General features: G+C 41.5%; 1 protein-coding gene across 5 annotated transcripts in view; it reads left to right on the top strand.

Annotated features, from left to right (window-relative positions):
* Positions 1-22,399, top strand: part of ehbp1 (EH domain binding protein 1) — a 398,936-nt gene that overhangs the window by 98,320 nt on the left and 278,217 nt on the right. For 3 of the 5 annotated variants that reach the window (XM_072581595.1, XM_072581593.1, XM_072581594.1), the window contains one exon: positions 10,963-11,067. The exons of the other annotated variants lie outside the window; for them this stretch is intronic. In XM_072581595.1, coding sequence (XP_072437696.1) covers positions 10,963-11,067 — 105 coding nt within the window. The remainder of the gene's footprint in view (positions 1-10,962; positions 11,068-22,399) is intronic. 5 annotated transcript variants of the gene reach the window in all.

The raw sequence follows: 22,399 nt of genomic DNA, 5'->3' as shown, positions 1-22,399 counted from the left end.
TTTCATGCTTTTTTTCCTCTGAGAATTCTGTAGTAGGTAGTCATGGATAGTTAACTGTTTATGTTCCACATGGTCAGATTAAAAATGATAATGGTTTTATTTTACTGATAAAAGGAATACTGTAGCTTTTCAGTGCTGTTGTAGTTAATGTTGGGTATGTTTGTCCTTTGGTGTAAACAATTTACCATAACTCGTTTCTTTTCATAGAGTTAACTTACCCAGCCAATGTAATTCTATTATTTAGATTGAATTCCTGATTTGGTATATTAGGAAATTATTGAACCATATGATTGGCAAATGACTTGAGAGTTTATGAACATAGATCATAAAAAGTTTATTGATAGGCAGGGAAGATCGTCAAAGAGCCTAATGGAACTTTTGCCTTCTAGAGCAATCATAATTAGAAGCCATGCTACAGTTATACAAAGCCCTAGTTAGACCATACCTTGATTACTATGTTCATTTCTGGTCATCACATCATAGGATTAATTGGCCTTGGAGAAATGAAATTTACTAGAATGATACCTGAATTCCAAGAGTTAAATTACATGGCAAGGTTAGGCAAATCAGAGTTGTAGCCTGGAATTTAAAAGGTTAAGTCATGGTTTTATCAAAGTTTTAAGATAACGAAAACTAATAGTGTAGCAGAGAGAAACTATTGTTGTTGGCTTGGACATCTAGGATTGGGGAATAAACCTACAAAGTAGAGCCGACCTTTTCAGGAGTGAAGTTAAAAAACACTTCTACATATAAGCACGATAGAAATTTGAAGCTGTCTTCTATAAACAGCAATTAATGCTAGATCAAAAGTTAATTTCAAATCTAGATTTAAACAAATGTTATTACTAAAGAAAATGGGGCAAAAGGTGGTATCCAGAGTCAAGTCATAAATCATCCCTGATCTCAATGAATAGTAGAATAGGTTCCAAGGGCTGAATGGCCTACTTCTATAGCTATGTTCTTATTGTCAGGTGCAACAGGCATAATTGCTTCAAATAAAACCATTTGGATATGGGACGCAGTAGTTTTGCACTTCTTTAAAAACAAAATGTCAGTTGCTGAGTGTCATGCATATATTCAATTAATGACTGATCCTATTATTTCCAAAATTGATACAGTAGTGGCAATAGAGTACAGTGCACCAGCTTCATGTTGCTAACTTGAACTATATTTCTCTTGCTTTGTACGACTTTGGATTGAACTGCAGCCTTCACTTTGCTTTGAAGATGTACTTTGTAACTTGACCATTTTTTGCACACCAGGACATCAACTCACTAATTCTTTAAGATTAATTTGAAGTGGTACATTTTGGTTTCTTAAGTGATAACAGTTTAAAAGGGGTTTCTCTGCTATCATAAGTTTATTCATCAAAAAAGAGCTTTGCTAAATTATCCACATTTTAGTTAAGAAACTGGCTTTCTAGCTCAATAACAAGCAATTCAAGATATGAAACTTTCATCAGGTTTGTGTTGCTCAGTCTGTAGTTACAGCTGCAATACAGTCCTTTATACCATCTTTAATTTTAGTTGTAAAGTGCTGATGAGCATCTTGCGAGCTGCATTTCTTGGTACTTCATAGTGTGTAATATTTCATTATAAACTTGATAGGATTACTAATAATCTAAACTAACAGAGAAAGTGAAGTCGCATGGTATGCAGGGTGTTCTAGCTAGGTGGATAAAGAACTGGTTGAGCAACAGGAGACAGAGTAGTAGTTGAAGGGAGTTTCTTGAAATGGAGAAAGGTGACCAGTGGTGTTCCACAGGGATCAGTGCTGGGGCCACTATTGTTTGAGATATATATAAATGATCTGGAACAGGGCACTGTTGGCATGATCAGCAAGTTTGCAGATGACATTAAGATTGGTGGAGTAGCAGAAAGCATAAGGGACTGTCAAAGAAAACAGAGGATATAGATAGACTGGAGAGTTGGGCAGAGAAGTGGCAGTTGGAGTTCAATCCAGGCAAATGTGAGGTGATGCATTTTGGGAAGTCTAATTCTAGAGCGAATTATACAATGAACGGAAGAACCTTGGGAAAAGTTGCTGAGCGGAGAGATCTGGGAGTTCAGGTCCATTGTACCCTGAAGGTTGCTGCACATTTGGATAGAGTGGTCAAGAAGGCATGTAGTATGTTTGCCTTCATCGGACGGGGTATTGAGTATAAGAGCTGGCAGGTCATGTTAAAATTGTACACAATGTTGGTGCGGCCACTTTTAGAATACTGTGCACAGTTCTGGTCGCCACATTACCAAAAGGATGTGGATGCTTTGGAGATGGTGCAGAGGTTTATGAGGATGTTGCCTGGTGTGGAAGATGCTAGCTATGAAGAGAGGTTGAGTAAGTTAGGTTTGTTTCCATTAGAAAAAAGGAGATTGAGGGGGGACCTGATTGGAGGTTTACAAAATCATGAAGGGTATAGAAGGGTGGTAGTGATGAGCTTTCTCCCAGGGTGAAGGATTCGGTTACGAGAGGTCACGCTTTCAATGTGAGAGGGGAAAAGTTTAAGGGGGATACACGCGGCAAGTACTTCACACAGAGGCTGGTGGGTGTCTGGAACGCGTTGCCAGCAGAGGTAGTAGAGGCAGGCATGGTAGATTCATTTAAGATGCATCTGGACAGATGCATGAGTAGGTGGGGAGCAGAGAGATACAGATCCTTAGGAATTGGGCGACAGGTTTAGATGGTAGATTTGGATTGGCTCAGTCTTGGAGTACTTTATCCACTCTGCACACCATGCGACTTCACTTTCTCTATTAGTTTACCATGGTGAACTATCATGGTAGTATCTGATCCTTTGCAAATCATTTTGTGTCAAGATAGACTAACGAATACAAAGAAAACACTTAAGTAAATTGATACTGCCAAATTTTGTCTGCTAGTCAATCTGACATCACTTCTACCTTCCCTTAAAAATAGCTTGTTGCAACAGTGGGAAGCAAAGTTCTTTTTGAGATTATTTTCTTTCTTTTTAATGTTTGATTTACATAACAGCTTTGTGATGATTAATAATTGTTTTAATTTCATAAATCATTCACTGGGCAAATCTCAATATTTATGAATAACTCATTCAATATGTTATTTTTCCCTAAAGAATCATGTCATCTGTGAGGAATTTCTGATGATGTGTCAGATTTGAATGGCCAAGTTGTGAAGAAGAAAGGAACGGAAAACATTCCTCATGTAGGGTTAAAATTATAAAAAAAATTAAACCAAAACTATTCTAGTGAATTTTCTTTTGTTTAGATTGGCAGAACTTGAGAATAATGTTACATGAAGCTATTTTTCTTGTCCTGTTTAAAAGGATTTGATAAATACCCAATGAAAGAAATATCTAAAATGTTGCTGCTCAAATATTTGGATATTAAAGCATTGATTGTGGATGGGCTTAAAATATTTCCAACAATTATGTACTTTACAGTAAAATTGAAGTGAATTTAACTTTGATTCTGCCAATTTTCTTATGGTTTATTTAAAGGTATAACTCTCAGAGCATTAACACCCATATCTTATTTAAAGCCATTTTTTATTTGTCATTATGTCTGACAGTATAGCTGGGTTATTAGACTGGAGAAAGGTAAGGGTAGAGGTGGTGAGATGGATTTACAGTTAGAAAGCAGAGCTTCCAAAAGCTGTGAGAACCTTGACCGAATTTTACTCCTTTATCAAAAATACTGAGGTTAATTATGCCTCAATGGATGGCCTCAACGATTTCAACTGACTAGGAACAAATAGGCCATGAGCTTGAGAATCTCATTGCTCTGTCATTCTCACTCCGAGGACATGTGGACCCATTTGCTTACTAAGCCATTGTTGACTGTGTCCATTTTATATTGAGTAAGAATGAAGCGAGTAGGAATGAGGGGGTCACATGATATGCCATTCTATGTTATGAATTCATGCAGAAATTATCGATGTGTTTCTGATCCTAACTATACCACTATGTGAAGTGGAAGGTCAGGCACCATCCACTGAGTGCAAGGCAAAATTAGATCAGTCTTCAGAACAGATCCCTAGCCTAAGGACCAAAGGATACTTTTGGTGTCACTGGGAATTCAACTATCTGAATAAGAGCCAAATACATCAATGGTTGTAGTTCTGCTCCTTTTTAACAACAACATCTCTCAAATTATGGATGTTAGAAGACAAAAATCACCATGTTTTTTTTCTGTTTTTCATTCCCTTTCTAAGAAATGTAAGCATCTTCCAATTACTTTCAATTGTCGTAGTCTTAATACTTTCCTTGACCACACTGACTTGTTTGCACAACAGGTGCTAAAATGTTTAAGTGATTGAGCAAAAGCTTGGATTATATTGCGGAAAAATGTGAGGGAATGCAATTTGATAAGATCAATAGAAGAGCTTAATACTATTTAAATGGAGAAAGACAACAAAAAGCTACAGGAATATGAGGTCCTTGTGCATGAATCATAAAAGGCTAGAATCGAAGTTCAATGGATAATATGGAAGGCAAATGAAATGTTGGCTTTCGTTTCAAACAATAGAGAAGTTTTTCTAAGACTACTACAAGATTGCAGTCAGACCACAGCCAGAATACTATGAGCAGTTTTGGGCCCTTAGCTAAGGAAAGATATGCTGACATTGAAGGCAGTCCAGAGAAGATTCAGTAGGTTGCTTCTAGCTATGGAGGGATTCTTTTTACGAGATGAGGTTGAGTAGGCTAGACTTATTCTCTTCAACTCCAATGAGTACGAGAGATCTTATTGATGTATGAGATTTTTTGGGGGGCTTGTCAGGGTAGTTATGGAGAGGTATTTTCCCCTTGCGGAAGAGGCTAGACCAGGTAGCATACTCTCAGAATAAGTGAGCCCCCATTTAAGATAGAGATGAAGAATAATTTCTTCTGTCAGAGGGTAGCAAATCTGTAGAGTTCTTCACTGCAGAAAGCTGTCGAGGCTGGATCGTTAAGTATATTCAAAACTGAGATTTTTAATTAGCAAGGGAGAGAATCAGAGGTTATGAGGAAAAGGAAGGAAACTAGGGTAGAGGATTATTGGATCATCCGTGATCTAATTGAATGATGGAGCAGACTCAGAGTCCTAGAGATGTACAGCTTGGAAATGACCCTTTGGTCTAACTCAATTATGCTGACCTGATATCCTAATCTAATCTAGTGCCATTTGCCAGCACTTGACCCATATCCCGTTAAACCCTTCCTACTCATACCCATCCAGATGCCTTTTAAATGTTACAATTGTACCAGCCTCCACCACTTCCTCTGGCTGCTCATTTCATACATGCACCATCCTCTGCATGGAAAAGTTGCCTCTTAGGTCCCTTCAAAATTTTTCCCCTCTCACCCTAAAACTATGCCCTCTAGTTCTGGACTCCACCATCCCAGAGAAAAGACCTTGTCTATTTACCCTATCCATGTCCCCCATGAGTTTATAAACCTCTGTAAAGGTTACCTCTCAGCCTCCGATGCTACAGGGAAAACAGCCCAGGCCTTATTCAGCCTCTCCCTACAGCACAAATCTTCCAATCCTGGCAACATCCTTGTAAATCTTTTCTGAACCCTTTCAAATTTCTCAAAAATCCTTCCGAAAGAGGGGACACTAGAATTGCACACAATATTCCAAAAGTGGCCTAACCAATGATCTGTACAGTCCCAACTCCTATGCTCAATGCTTTGATCAATAAAGGAAAGCATACCAAACACTGTTTTCACTATCCTATTTACTTGCAATTCCACTTTCAAGGAGCTATGAACCTGCATTCCTAGGTCTCTTTGTTCAGCAACACTCCCTAGAACCTTACCATTAAGTGTATAAGTCCTGCTGTGATTTGCCTTTTCAAAATGCAGCACCTCACATTTATCTCAATTAAACTCCATCTTCCACTCTTTGTTTTTGGATTAGTGGTGCTGGAAGAGCACAGCAGTTCAGGCAGCATCCGAGGAGCAGCAAAATCGACGTTTCGGGCAAAAGCCCTTCGTCAGGAATAAAGGCAGAGAGCCTGAAGCGTGGAGAGATAAGCTCGAGGAGGGTGGGGGTGGGGAGAAAGTAGCATGGAGTACAATAGGTGACTGGGGGAGGGGATGGAGGTGATAGGTCAGGGAGGAGGGTGGAGTGGATACGTGGAAAAGAAGATAGGCAGGTAGGACAAGTCATGGGGACAGTGCTGAGCTGAAAGTTTGGAACTAGGGTGAGGTGGGGGAAGGGGAAATGAGGGAACTGTCGAAGTCCACATTGATGCCCTGGGGTTGAAGTGTTCCGAAGCGGAAGATGGCGTTGCCTCATCTTCCGCCTCGGAACACTTCAACCCCAGGGCATCAATGTGGGCTTCAACAGTTTCCTCATTTCCCCTTCCCCCACCTCACCCTAGTTCCAAACTTCCAGCTCAGCACTGTCCCCATGACTTGTCCGGACTTGTCCTACCTGCCTATCTCCTTTTCCACCTATCCACTCCACCCTCTCCTCCCTGACCTATCACCTCCATCCCCTCCCCAGTCACCTATTGTACTCTATGCTACTTTCTCCCCACCCCCACCCTCCTCTAGCTTATCTCTCCACGCTTCAGGCTCTCTGCCTTTATTCCTGATGAAGGACTTTTGTCCGAAATGTTGATTTTGCTGCTCCTCGGATGCTGCCTGAACTGCTGTGCTCTTCCAGCACCACTAATCCAAAATCTGGTTTCCAGCATCTGCAGTCATTGTTTTTACCTCCACCTTCCATTCCTCAGCCCATTGTCCCCTCTGATCAAGATTGACTTGATGGGCTGAATGACCTACGTGCGCACCTGTGTCTTATGATGATTATGCACAAGAGTTCCTCAATCTATCCAAATTATTTTTATTAAAGTCATAAGTGTTGTCTTCAATTCAGGTAGTTTTATTACTAATTGAATGTATACTTGACAGTGAACTTCTCTACATTTCACCAGTCAAGGCAGTATCAAGGAAAGTGGTAAATTGGAATACTTCAGTTATCAGTGGTGTATCCACAAAATCTCATTTGAGCAGTTCAAAGTTCCTTATCTCTTAGCAATTGCCATTTGAGCTATTATTTTCTCTAATCATTGTGAGATATCTGCAGTCAAGTGAGCCAAGAGCTCAGGATGCTGTGGCATTGCTGTCTGGTGGTGCTGTGTGTAGCATAATGGATTACAAGACCTGTAGGCTGTTTCTTCCCATGTTTGGCTGTGTGGCTGAGAATGGAATTGAGAAAGAAAGCTGTAAAGATCTTAAAATGTCATACTAGGAAAGGCAATTATTCAAGAATGAATGGTGTTATTTCCAATGTTAAGGGTGCTATGTATAATGGTGCAAGCTATTGGAAAATTAGCTGAATATTCTGTTTGATTTAAATTTTGTAATTTTGTAATTGTTTCTTTGGGAGTTTGATAGAATATGTCACGTATCTTTGGAGCGAACAGGTGTAACAGACGAGGCCTTTCCTTATTCTTTTCTGTTAAACTATATCCATGATATATTTCTGCAGCAGATAACAATGGTTTTAATCATAAAACATTGTGAGACTACATTTTGCACATTGTGACCTTTTGTGGCATAATATTTCCAGAAATTTCAGTGGTATTTTGCATCCTGGTCTCAAAAAGAAAGTGAGCTTTTGGTGTATCATTGAGGTATTTAGCTCTGTCAACTTTCTGAAAGGAAAACCTGGGCGGCACGGTGGCACAGTGGTTAGCACTGTTACCTCACAGCGCCAGACACCTGGGTTCAATGCCCACCTCGGGCAACTGTCTGTGTGGAGTTTGCACGTTCTCCCTGTGTCTGCGTGGGTTTCCTCCGGGTGCTCCGGTTTCCTCCCACAGTTCAAAGATGTGCAGCTTAGGTGAATTGGCCATGCTAAATTGCCCGTAGTGTTAGGTGTTAGGGTAAATGTAGGGAAATAGGTCTGGGTGGGTTGCTCTTCGGAGGGTCGGTGTGGACTTGTTGGGCCGAAGGGCCTATTTCCACACTGTAAGTAATTTAATCTAATCTAATTATTGGGCTGTGACAAAAGCCTTAATTGATCTGTGCAGGAATTGCTTATAGAAATCTATTTTATAAGCAGAATTAACCTGTAGATGAGTTTTCTTTTGGTACTGGTTGCACACTTACCGAATGGATAAAACTTCATCTGAAAGCTAACCAATTGGAAAGGTATAGGTAACTGAACAGGGTGACAGTTAGTTAACCATTGCAAATATCAAAGTGACCACTCCATTCCAAAGGAGGAGTTGTGATTTCAGCTGACCATCTCCATGAAAGGCTATGAAATCATTAAGAATATGCCAACTAGAGGTATAAATTCACTGCACATTGATGAGATAGCATTATGGGTTAGTTTGGGGAACTGTGTTTGAATCTGAAGAGATTAAAACATTTCCATTCTGTTAGCAATTAAGGACCTATATTCTGATGTTTATTAAGTTCCTAATTTCAGCATCTTTGTGTTGTGAGCTACAGTCTGCAGCTAAGGCATCTCAAAAGCATCCAAGGGAAATGGAAGGTATACTGCAGAGTTCGACTACCTTTTCAGAGTTTGACTTCAGTGCTGCAAGGCAGAGCTCTGGATGCAGGCCTTAATGTCACTATATTGTGCTTGGTATAGTGCAGAATCAAAAAATGTGGCTTGTTTGCAAATGTTTTCAAAGGGTTGGTGATATGTACAAAATTAAAACACAGTTGTGAACATGCAGTCAGCCTTTTATAATGGCATTATTTGAATGCCACAAATGGAAACCAATGAAGGCTAGAAGTATTTTGAAATTAAATGGCAACAATTGGTAATGAGTAAGATAAGCTGATCATTTTGAAACCAGGAACATGATACATGTGAAAAAAGTAACACTGATAAAGTGATGTGTTGGTTAACCAACTAAGGACAGGGTAAAAATATATTGCATTTGATAACATATTTGGAACAATATTAAGGGAAGCCACACATAAGATAACAAGATGAATAGATGAAGCAGCCAGTGCTTGCATACTGCAAGATTTAGGCAATATTTGAGGTTGGGCTGTTAAGTAATAAGTTAATGTTCTTGCCACACAAATGACATGTGGCATATATGCTGATTTTTTTTTTTCCTTCTGTAGATACCTTAGAGGTCTGTGCGTGGCACTGACTTCCGGAATTGGAAGTCAGTGGTACAGTTCTGCTGACCCTTGGAGCGTGCACCTTACAGGGAGTATTGGTGCCAGGCAATGACTGTCTCCATTGAGAGAGAACGTACCCACCTTCCTTTGACACTCTGTAGCATGTCCATCACTTAATCCCTTACCATCAACATTCTGGGAATTATTTGGGTCAGAATGATAATTGGACCAGCCATATAAACACTATACATACAAGAATAGTTCAGAAAATTGGAATTCTGCAGCTAGTAACTCACCACCTGACTCCCTATAGCCTGTCCACATCTACAAGGCACGAGTTAACTATAATAGAATACTCTTCACTCGTCGATTTTGTACAGCTCCATCAACATGTTTGACTCCTCCAGCACAAATAAATCTACTTGACTGGCACCCTATCTATCATCTGCAGGGTTCACTCACTTCACTTGAGATGCATCACAGCAACTCATCATGGCTCCTTCAACAGCACCGTCCAAATCTGCAACCTTTACCATAATGAAGGACAATGGATGCACATCCACAGTGAATACCACTGTCTGCTAGAATTCCACCCAATCTAACAGTTTCAATATTCCTGAATGGTCACTGGATCAGTAGCCTGGAATTCGCTTCCTTACTGCACTGTCTGTGTCCCTGCACCCCAAGTACTGCAATTGTTCAAGAAGGTAGTTCACCCACCACCACCTTATGGGCAGTTAAAGATGAATAATAAATGCTGACCTTCTAATGATGTCCACATCCCGTGAATGAATGAAAATAACTTGTTGCAGAATTAAAATCTTTAACTCTCTAGTGAAACTGTCAAAGTTTCTGCACCTTCTGGACTACTTTGGTTATCGATGTTGGTACAAGCTCATTTTCTTGAGGGTGATTAAGGGCAGACAAAAACTACTGACCTCATCAGTGATACCTATGCAGATAAAATTAAACAAAATGAGGATATTTTGGTTTCAGTTTGAAAGTTATCCCAAATAAAACTATTGAAAGTCTTGATTGTCTTTGGTGATGCTGCCAAGAATTAAGGAGCTTGGGGCTTTTGACAACTGTCCTGCATGTAGAGAGGAATTTATTTTAAAGGAGGACTACTGAATCTGACAAATCTCTTTCATTTATTGTTCAGGAGAGAGCTGCCACTTTATTTCAAAGAATGCAACAAAAGAATGACATGCTGGTAGACCTCTGTCACGCAGCTCTGAAACTCGCTGCTAAAACATATTCAGGAGCTCTCCAAAGTGACATCTTTGTTTTAAAATTGTACCCCACTTGAGTCTTTGATTTGTAGCTCACAACACTGGGAAACTGAGGGCAGGAACTCAGTGGAAGCTTGTGCATGTGTTCTTCACATCACAACTATAAGCCAAGTTTTAGAATTTATCGTTTGTATTGGTTTTGTTAAAACTTTTCTGCGTTACAATGTCATCAGAAGTGCCAGTCTCAGCGTAGCATTGTATTTTCTTCAGTCTTTAGGATTGAATAAATTTTAATACTCTCAAATATTAAAGTGTTATAGAGGTATTGTAAAAATGTTATCATTGAATTCAGTGCTTTTAGCCTCCTCTTTTTCAATGTGGTAGTACTAAAACAACTGTAGCAGCTTTAATCATTTCACAGAATAGAAGACAACTCTGGCATTTGTATTTTGAATATTTTGAAGTTAGCAAGCAAAAGGATTTTGAAGAAAGTAATCTGATTCATTTTTTATGCAGCTGCACAATTTGAGAAACATCAAATTCCTGTGAGAATTACAAATGAGGAATAACATGAATCAGATAAGAAATATCTTTAGGGAGTTGTTTGCCTCTTGCTTTTTGCAGAAATTTCTGACCTCTTTATTATTTTCAACTGGCTTCTGTTCACAGAGATAGTAAACCAGTTGAATGCTCTGAGCAGCTTAGATGAAGAACAAGATGACTACCTAAAACAAGCAAATAAGCCTGCAGCTAAATCAACCAGTTCTTCTGAAGGTCTACAAGCTTTCTTCTTTTCTCTCTCTACTGTATACTCTCTATACTATAGTTGGTGAGCTGTAATGTTCTGTCACTTCATCTGTCTTGCTTTTGCTAATATTATTTTCTTGCATCTGCTGATATGCTATTTTGTAATTTTGAGCATGTGCTTTTCAATTTGCTATGTGCAGCAGTATCTGTATAATGTACATTTTCTTCTACATAGTCATGATTCAAGGGTGCTGCATGTGGGTTTTTATTTTCAATTAGTATAAACTGTTGGAGTTGAATTACATCTTAATATCATAGTCAAAAAGTACAATTTATTGAAGAATCTGTTTTTCATGGTTATAGCCTATATGCCGTAAGTATATCCAATTGGGAATGATCAGAGACACACCTGTCACTTTGACTTTTTCCAGGTATTTCAGGTGAAGTACTTCTCTGGGCCTGGTATCCCATCACCAAGTCATCGTTTATTTACATGTTGAGGGTCCTTGACACTGATTCAGCTCCTGCAGAGCCAGCTCCCAGAGTGAACAGGATCTCTGACACACCTGTTTATTTTTCTAAAATTTTATTTAATAGTATAAATTACAGCTAACAATAAACAGAAAGCAGCCGTTCACAAAAAAATGCTATATACAGAGGAATGGGAGCAAAGCCAAGCCCCACCATTCAACCAGTTTACAGGGAAATAAGGACAAACCTCAAATATCACTTTCAAGCATCACAAAGTAAACAGTAACAAACACAGACAAGACAGTCCAATCAAATGAAAAAAAGTGCATAAAGCACAGACTCAATATAGCTTAAAAAAACCTGACACCAGTTCACACCACACTCTGATCAGACCATCCTTGGCTAACCTTCCTGCAGGACAGTCATTGGTCTTCCAGACTCCGGCTGCTCTGCGTACTGACCGATCCTTCCCAGGCCCGTTTTCTTCCAGCCTAGTCGTCGACTACCCAGCTCCCATGCACCTCACATACTTACTCAATAACATGGGCTGATTGTTGGCCTTCCAGTCTCCATACTGACTGACTCTCCCCAGCCCACTTTCCTCGGGACGGACGTCGGCCACAGACTACCGGTCACGCAGTATACTGGCCAAGCCACCCCCAACTTGCTTTTCTACAGTCGGGCTGGCGGCCTTCCAGCGTACTGACTGACTTTTTCTCCTGGCCGGTGTTCCTGTGGACCGATCATCGGCTGTATGGCTCCCAGCATACTGATTAGTCCTCCCATGGTTGGCCTTCCGACAGGTGCTGTCGGCCACCTGGCTCAGCCTCCCCACGTACTGATCGGCCTGACTTATACTGGCCTTCCTGTGAGCACACTATCAATTGCCTAGCCCCTCCCACATTGACCTGGGGATGGGGCCTGTCAGTACACAATCCGTCATCGACCCTGCAGTCCCCAGCTACCCTATGTACTTCTAGCCCATACTCAAACACAATCAATTACAAAACCCACATACAGTAACAGAATTCACAAAATTCTCACAATACACAGTTTCCAGTACTCAGGCAGAGTCCACGCTTGAAGGCGCACACACAGGTGTTCAGTCTGCATAGGGGCCTGGTCTATCCACACAGAACTAGGCCCACTCACAGGAATACAGTTCATTGTAAAAAAGGTGTAGTTAACCCACAGAGAATGGTCTACTCCAGGATGCAGCAAATGTTCACCTCCCACTGCGCACACACCTGTTCAGTCTTTGAGGTGGAGTCTACCCACAGAGGAACAGTTCATCTGGAAAGGTGCATTATCTCAGTGTCGAGTGTGTGGTGTTGGAAAAGCACAGCATGTCAGGCAACATTAGAGGAGCAGTAGAATCAACGTTTTGGGCATAAACTGTTCATTAGGAATGAGGCTTGTGGGCCCGAGGGCTGAGAGATAAGTGGGAGGGGGTGGGGCAGGTAGCTGAGAGGACGAAGTTGGGGGGTGGAGAGGTGTGGGTACATGTATTGCACTCTCTGCGATGGCAGGGAAAGGTGTCGGAAGTGGGGTGAGGTCTCTCTGAAATGCTGCTGGGGTGGGGAGGGAAATGTATCCCCCGTGGTGGGGTCTATTTGTAGGTGGCAGAGAATGATGTGTTGTGTAAGGCGGTTGGTGGGGTGGAAGGTGTGGACCAGGGGAGTTCTGTGCTTGCATTGGGAGAGGTGGGAGGTGGAGGAGATGTGCTGGAGGGCATCATTGACCATGTGGGAGTGGAAACTGTGGTCTTTTGAGGAGGGCATCTGGGATTTTCTGTGTGAAATTGGTCATCCTGAGAACAGATGCAGTTGATGCAGAGGAATTGGAAATAAGCGATGGTGTTTTTACAGGAGGCAGGGTGGGAGGTGGTGTAGTGCAGGTAGCTATGGGGGTCAGTGGGTTTGTAATAATCTCAGTGGTTAGTTGGTTGCCGGAGATGGAGAGGTCCAGGAAGGGAAGGCAGGTGTCAGATGGTCCAGATGAATGTGACTTTGGGGTGAAAAGTGTTAGTGAAGTTGATTAACTTTTCATCCTATTTGAATTGGCACCACCTCGTGCTGCCACAGTCAGTCATCGATGGAGTGGAGGAAAATGTGGGGAATGGTGCCTGTTTGGCTGCGGAAGATGGACTGTTCCACATACCCAACAAAGACGCAGGCATAGCTGGGTCCATGGCTACCCCTTTGGTTTGGAGGAAGTGGGAGGATTGAAAGGAGAAGTTGTTGAGGGTGGGGACCAGTTCAGCCAGGCGGATGAAGGTCATACTGGTTGGGATAGTGAGAAAGGAAGAAATGGAGAGCTTGGAGACCTTAGTTGTGGTGGATAGATGTGTACAGGGACTAGGGCGTGGGTGGTGTCCCGAATGTAGGTTGGGAGTTCCTGGACTGGAGGTGGGAGGGGGCAGGATGGTGTCAAGGTATGCAGAGATGAGTTCAGTGGGACTGGAGGCAGTTGAGACAATGAGTCAACCAGGGAAGTTAGGTTTGAGAATCTTCAGTAGGAAGTGGAATAGAGTGGAGCAAGGTTCGTGGATGATGAGGTTGGAGGCGCTCAGCTACCTTGCCCCCCAGCCCCACCCTCCTCTCTTCCAATTTTCCCAGCCCTCCCCTGGCCCACAAGCCTTATTCATGAAGGGCTTATGCCCAAAACATCAATTCACCTGCTCCTCAGATGCTGCCTGACCCACTGTGCATTTCCAGCACCACACTCTACGCTGGCTACATAATTCAGCCAGTTTAGGAATCGGGTTCCCAAAAAAAAAACCAACAGCAGCAGTACACACTGGATGTGAGTAGCCATCTCAGTCAGTCCCCTGACTGAAGTGTCCTTGACATTGATCCAGTTCCCATAGAGCCAACTCACAGTCAACAGGATGTCTGCCACTCCTGTTTATATTTTATTAACCAGTACAAATTACAAACAGTTAACAATAAACAGCAGTTTACAAGAAACAGCAATTTATAGGGAAAGGTGGGGGAGCAAAGCGAGACCCCCCCCCCCCCCCCCAACCTCACCATACAACCAGTTCACAGGGGAAACAAAATGAGAGGACAAACTTCCAATTCCACCTTAGCAAAAACAGTAGACGCAATTGCAAACAAACAGTCTGATAAACCGAATAATGAAACAGTGTATATCTCACAGACACCCCTGGCAACTTAGCAAACCACCCGTCTTCCCACCTGCCAGCCACGCAAAGGTAGCCTGCCCCTACACCCCTTCCGGCTGTCAGTCCAACCCATGCCCCTTGTGGCCAACTCTCAGACATCCCGTCCTCCCCATCCACTCCAGCATACAGAGTACGTTGTCAGAAATAGAATCCACAACCAAAGGCAAAATTCATTCTGGTATGCAGAGTCCACTCCTGAGGGCAGCAAATGTACACCCCACAGCTCACACCACAGATGTTCAGTCTCCATAAAGGCCTGGTCCATCCACAAAAGATCAGGAACAGTTCATTGTAAAGATGCAGTTAACTCAGGTTTGGTCCACTCCCAAAGGAGGACACAGCAAATGCTCACTTCCCAGCACACACAAATATTCAGTCTTTTCAGAAGCCTAGTCCACCTACAGAGGAACAGTTCATCTGGAAAGGTGCATTTTTTCACAGGGGCTCAGTCTAAACACCAAAAAAGTGAAAACATATGCAAAAAAAAAACCAAGAATGCAAGGGCTAAGCCCTGCCACAAAATCAGCATAGTCCTTTTCTCAAAGTAAAAGCAAAGAATAACACACAGGCTGTAATCAGCCAGTGAAACAACAGTTACCTAATGAGAACTGAATTACACCTGAAACACTGACTGTGTAAATCAGCCAGTTTATAAATCAGTCCTCAATTTAAAGGAATACCAGTTAACAAACTGGCTGTATAGTTCAAACCACTTCAGGAATCAGGTTCCCCAGAAAAAACAGAAACCAACAGCAGCAGTACACACTGGATGTGGGCAGCCATCTCAGGGTCAGTCCCCTGACAAATGGAGAGTCATTGGCACTGATGCAACCCTCAGAGTAAACAGAATGTCTGAAACTCCGATTTATCTGTCAGCCAGAGCTCTATGATTGGATGAGATTAACAGCCCCAATCAGGGAGTTCATTTTATGAGGTCCACTTGGCTGACCTCATTATAATCACTACAGCATGTGATCTTCCCTACAAGCATTGCAAAATTCTTATTTGCATCCCAGGTTTTTAATTCCTCCAATTAATTGCTTTCTCATTTCAGGCAAGCACACGTTACCTTTCAGTGCCTCCCACATGTGTGCGACTTTTCTGAATGTGTGGTATGCTCTTATTTTCAAGAGACTTAAACTCATGGGGGTTTCTTAAGCTACCTTATGTCACACTTTCCTGCTGCTGAGCATGGGGTTCCTCTTCTTTAGTGTCCTCTTTTTCTTTGATCACTTCAGTTTGCAGCAATAAACCTTGTTGCTCCCGACTGTAAGCTGCTGTTCTGAAAGCACTTGCTGGAAGGTGTGATAGTGTTGGCTGGAAGGGAAAGTGCCTGACCATCAGCTTGCACTTCCCATAACAAAGTATCTGAGATTGGGAATTCTGGATGAGTAGGAATATTAATCATTGTGCCACTGGGTCATGTGTTTTATTGAAACTTCAGTGCATGTGCTCGTCAGCCAGACTGAGGTAAAGAAATTATTGATGCAATTTGGTTTGAAAGTTGTGTGGTAATTTGTTAAACAAAGTACAGTCAATCTCTAGAACTTGAAGCAAGTTTACATAAAAAAGTCATGATGTGTAGAAGCTGGTGTTGGACTGGGGTGGACAAAGTTAAAAATCACACAACACTAGGTTATAGTCCCAACAGGTTTATTTGGAAGCACTAGCTTTCAGAGCACTGCTCCTTCATCAGGTAGCTGTGGAGCAGGACCATAAGACACAGAATTTATAGCAAAATATTTCAGTCTCATGCAACTGAAATGATACATTGAACAAACATAGATTGCTGTCAAGTCTTTCATCTTTTAGAATAGGTTGCAGGTTTCAGTTCATTAATATGTAAATTCCAGAACTTTTTTAAGTCACATTCTCGAGATAATTTAAGGTTTTATAGAAAAAGGTGACATCTGAGCTCTGACAATGTGTTAAAGGTGTGAGGTTAGAGTCTTTATGTATTCCAACCTTGAGTCAGACTGGTTCTATTTCCAAAGTGAAATTTTAAAAATATTACATGGATTGACTGCCTGCTGATTTTTGAGCGACATAGAATGTATCTGCAAATATAATTCACCCCACAGACCTATTTGTGTGTGTGTGTGTGTGTGTGTGCGCGCGCATGAGTGAGTATGTAGTGCAGTGGGGTTACCCATAGTGTGACATGAACCCAAGGTCCTTGTTGAGGCCGTCCTCGTGGGTACCAAACTTGACTAACAGCCTCTGCTCGGCCACTCTGCATTGTTGCATATCCCAAAGTCTGCCTTGGAGGATAGTCACCCAAAGGTCTGAGGCTAAATGCTGAACTGAGAATTTATAAAATATTACATGGATTGACTGCCTGCAGATTGTGCACATTTTGAACAAAATAAAATATATCTGCAAATATAATTCTGCAAATGCTGCTCCTTGGATGCTTCCTGAACTGCTGTGCTCTTCCAGCACCACTAATCGAAAATCTGGTTTCCAGCATTTGCAGTCATTGTTTTTACCTAATTCTGCAAATGGACATTCGAAAATAGAACCAGTCTGACTCAAGATTGGGATACAGACAGACACTAACTGCACACCTTTAATGCATTGTCTGAGCTGAGATGTCATTTTTAAAAAATAAAACCTTAAGTTATCTCGAGAACTTGACTTAAAAGAAGTTCTGGGATTTACATATTAATGAACTGAAACCTGCAATCCATTCTAAAAGATGAAAGACTTAACAGCAATCTAGATTTGTTCAAAATATAATTTCAGTTGCATGACATTGTGATCTTTTGCTATAAATTCTGTCTCTTATGGTCCTGGCTCCACAGCTATCATATGAAGGAGTAGTGCTCTGAAAGCTAATGCTTACAAATAAACCTGTTGGGACTGTAAGCTGGTATAGTGTGATTTTAAACTACTGTACATTAAGGAGTCATGATTTGGCGATGCTGGTGTAGGACTGGGGTGTACAAAGTTAAAAATCACACCACAACACCAGGTTAAATCAAATCTGTTGGACTATAACCTGGTGTTGTGTGATTTTTAACATCGTATATACAGGACGTCATTAACATACAGCATGGCCCTTCACAACCCCAACCCTTCACTGGTTCACCTCATGACAAAGCACCTCCTTCCTTAATTCATTCATGGGATGTGGGACTCACTGGCCAGGCAAGCATTTACTGCCCATAAGTGCCGTCTGGGAAAAGACAGCCACGTAATTCTGGGCCTGGGGTTACATGTAGGCCAGACAAGGTAAGGATGGCAGTTCTTTCCAATCCGAAAGAACATTTGTGTATCAGTTAAAAATGGACTCTCCCACATGTTACTTTCTGACTGAGCAGCAGTTTCAACCAGCTCCTTCTATATTGGTGTAGGTCTGCAGTCAATGTGAGTGAGCTTTACCAGAGCATTTCATCATCAAGATGTACAGCATGGAAACTGACCCTTTGGTCCAACTCGTTTATACCAATCAGGTATCCCAACCTAATCTAGTCCCACCTGCCAGCATTTGGCCCATATCCCTCCAAACCCTTCCTATTCACATACTCATGTCTTTTAAATGTTGTAATTATACCAGCCTCCACCACTTCCTCTGGCAGCTCATTCCATACACGCACCAGCCTTTGCCTGAAACGTAGCCCCTTAGATCCCTTTTATATCTTTCCCCTCTCACCCTAAACCTATGCCTTCTAGTTCTGGACTCCCCCATCCCAAGGAAAGACCTTGTCTGTTACCTTATCCATGCCCTTCATAATTTTATAAACCTCTATGAGGTCACCCCTCAGCCTTCAACACTCTAGGGAAAACAGCCCCAGCCTGTTCAGTCTCTCACTATAGCTCAAATCCTCCAACCCTGACAACATCCTTATAAATCTTTTCTGAACCCTTTCAAGATCCACAACAACATTCCGATAGGTGGGCGACCAGAATTGCACACAATATTCCAAAAGTGGCCAAACAATGTCCTGTACAGCTGCAACATTACCTCCCAACTCCTGTGACCAATAAAGGAAAATATACCAAATGCCTTCTTCACTATCCTATCTACGTGTGACTCTGAAGGAACTACAAGCCTCCATTCCAAGGTCTCTTTGTTCAACAACATTCCCCAAGACCTTACCATTAAGTGTACAAGTTCTCCCCTGATTTATGTTTCCAAAATGTAATACCTCATATTTATCTAAATTAAACTTCATCTGCTACTCCTTGGCCATTGGCCCATTTGATCAAGATCCCATAGTGCTGTGAGATAAGTTTCTTTGCTGTCCACTACACCTCCAATTTTGGTGTCACCTGCAAACTTACTAACAATATTCTTATGTTCACATCCAAATCATTCATATAAATGACAAAAAGCAGTAGATCCAGCACCGATCCTTGTGGCATTCCACTGTCACAGGCCTCCACCACCACCCTCTGTCTTCTACCTTTGAGCCAGTTCTGTATCCACATGGCTAGTTCTCCCTGCATTCCCGAAGATCTAACCTTGCTAACCAGTCTCCCATGGGGAGCCCTGTCGAATGTCTTACTGAAGTCCGTATAGATCACATCTAATGCTCTGCCCTCATCAATCCTCTTTGTTACTTCTTCAAAAAAACTCAATCAAATTTCTGAGACATGATTTCCCATGCACAAAACCATGTTGACTATCCCTAATCAGTCCTTGCCTTTCCAAATACATATAAATCCGATCCCTCAGGACTTTCTCCAACAACTTGCCCACCACTGATGTCAGGCTCACTGGTCTATAGTTCCCTGGCTTGTCCTTACCACCTTTCTTAAATAGTGGCACCATGTTAGCCAACCCCAGTCTTCCGGCACCTCACCTGTGACTATGTTGGTCCGAAGGGCCTTTTTCCACACTAAGTAATCTAATCTAATCTAATCTCTCAGCAAGAGGCCCAGCAATCACTTTGCTAGCTTCCTACAGAGTTCTGAGAAACACCTGATCAGGTCCTGGGGATTTATCCACCTTTCTGTTTTAAGATATCCAGCAGCACCACCTCTGTAACATGACATATTAATTGATAACTCAGTTCAATTTTCAGCAACATTGGAAAGGCATCTGCATTCCAGTATCATCAGCAATGTCAGTGTTTTCAAAGTTAACCGTGATTCAACACATTCTTAAATGTAAATATCTGATAAACTGTCATAAAAATGTAATATTCAAACTACATGCTTTCAGACTCATCTATTTTCAATGTGGTAGTGCTACAACACAATTGTTAGCAGATTTAATCTTTTCATGATAGTCGAAGACATCTTTGTCATCAGTATTTGAAAGCAAGCTAAAGAATTTCATAAAAATGGGAATGGGATCCCTGGGGGTGTTGGGATGGTGCAAAAACTGGAGGAGGCTTTCATATTGAGAAACTTAGTAGAAGAAACATACACTCATATATTGTTCAAAAGCACCAAGTATTTTGACATGATAATACTGAGAACATAAATTTGTCCAGACTATGAGACATAATTTTAAGCTCACTACCTAAAAAGCATAAATGGCAGGGAGATTTCTTTTTATGTGAAGTATTGTTGAGACAAGGATTTCATGATCCAAAGACATGCAATGTATTCAAAGGGAAGTGGATAAATATTTTAGTAGCAGAAGCGTTCAAGGATAAACGGGAAAGGAAGAGCAGCCTTTCTTTCAGAGAGCTAGTACAAACACTGGGCTATAACGCCTTATTTTATACTTTAGAATTCAATGATTTTTTTTCTTGAAATGCCTCATTTTGTGCTAGTTTACTTAACTTTTCCAACAGTACTTATACTGATTAGTTGTAGTTATCTTGCTAGTTATCTGTCCAGCTTTTATCTAGTTTTCAAAATTTATTCAGAATAAGATCCAAAACTTTGTTGAACCAAGGAACACTGTATCGAAGGAAGGGATCCATTTAGGATGGAGATGAGGAATTCATTCTCTGTGTAGTGAAGTTTTGGAATTCTTTGCCGTCAAAATCTGTGGAAGCTCAATCAAGAGCATGTTTAAGACAGATCCATAGATGTTGGTATGCTAAAAGCATCAAGGGCTATGCTGATAGGACAGAAAAATGTTGTTGAAATGGAAAATCAGCTGTGAGATGATTGAATGGGCAAATGAGCTTGAAGGGCTCAATAGCCTACTTCTACTACTATTTCTTATGTTCTTTATTTTCCTGGCAAAGTAGGATATTCAAAGCTTAAAGTTCAGTTGTGCCAATTATTTTGTAGTCCCGGTCTCATTCATCCATTAGTTCTCCCTTTATGAAATTCATGCCGAGTCATATTTATAGATTTGCAGCTTATGGCAATATTACCAATCAGCTGCCTTGCCAACAAGCCAAAGTTAGCAATGTAAGCCCGTCAGTTATTCTTCAGGTGTTCCATTCGGTGTGGTAGGAGACCTCAATAAAGAAAGATCCAGAGCTTCACAAAAGTGTATTAGTAATAATGTTGGCCGATCTCAGTAATTTCCCTCACTTTGACAGGATTTTAGAGTTCTTAAAACTGACAGATTCAAGTGAATTTGAGGAATCCGATTACTCTGATACACTATAGGTGATCCAAGGCTATATAGTTCCAGAAGCTATGCAAGCTATGGTATTTTTCTACATAGGATGTAGAACATAGAAACCTACAGCGCAGAACAGGTCTTTCGACCCACCATGTGCCGAGAATTATTCCTAATCTAAAATAAAATAACCTAACCTGCGCACCCCTCAATTCACTGCTATTCATGTGCATGTCCAGCAGTCACTTAAATGTCCCTAATGACTCTGCTTGCACCAGCACCACTGCTGGCAATGCATTCTATGCCTTCACAGCTCTGCATGAAGAACCTACCTCTGACGTCTCCTCTATACCTTCCTCCTAATATCTTAAAACTATGACCCGTCATGCCAGTCAATCCTGTCCTGGGGAAAAGTCTGGCTATTGACTATATCCATACCTCTCATTACCTTGTATACCTCAATCAGGTCACCTCTCTTTCTCCTCTCCAGAGAGAAAAGTCTGAGCTTAGTCAACCTCTCTTCATAAGACAAGCCCTCAATCCAGGCAGCATCCTGGTAAACCTTCTTTGCACACTCTCCAAAACCTCCATATCTTTCCTATAGTAGGGTGAACAGAACTGGACACAATATTCTAATTGTGGTTTCACCAGGGACTTGTAGAGCTGCAGTAAAACCTCAAGGCTCTTAAACTAGTTAATGAAAGCCAAAACACCATATGCTCTCTTAACAACTCTATCCACTTGGGTGGCAACTTTGAGGGATCTATGTACTTGAACAACAAAATCCCTTTGTTCCTCCACACTGCTGAGAATCCTGTCTTTAATCCTATATTCAGCATACGAGTTCGACCTTCCAAAATACATCACTTCGCATTTATCCAGTTTGAACTCCATCTGCCGTTTCTCAGACCAGCTCTACATCCTGTCTATATCACACTGCAGCCTGCAATAGCTCTTGATACTGTCAACAGCACCTCCAACCTTTGTGTCATTGGCAAATGTACTAATCCACCCCTCAACCTCCTCATCCAAGTCATTTATAAAACCTACAAAGAGCAGAGGCCCAAGAACAGAGCCCTGTGGGACCCCACTCAACACTGATCTCTAGGCAGAATACTTTCTTTCTACAACCACTCTCTGCCTTCTGTCAGCCAACCAATTCTGAATCCAGATAGCCAAATCTCCCTGTATCCCATACCTCCTGACTTTATGAATTAGCCTAC

Source organism: Chiloscyllium punctatum, chromosome 11 (assembly GCF_047496795.1).
Source record: "Chiloscyllium punctatum isolate Juve2018m chromosome 11, sChiPun1.3, whole genome shotgun sequence".
Classification (NCBI taxonomy): domain Eukaryota; kingdom Metazoa; phylum Chordata; class Chondrichthyes; order Orectolobiformes; family Hemiscylliidae; genus Chiloscyllium; species Chiloscyllium punctatum.
This window is presented reverse-complemented; position numbering and strand designations above follow the sequence as displayed.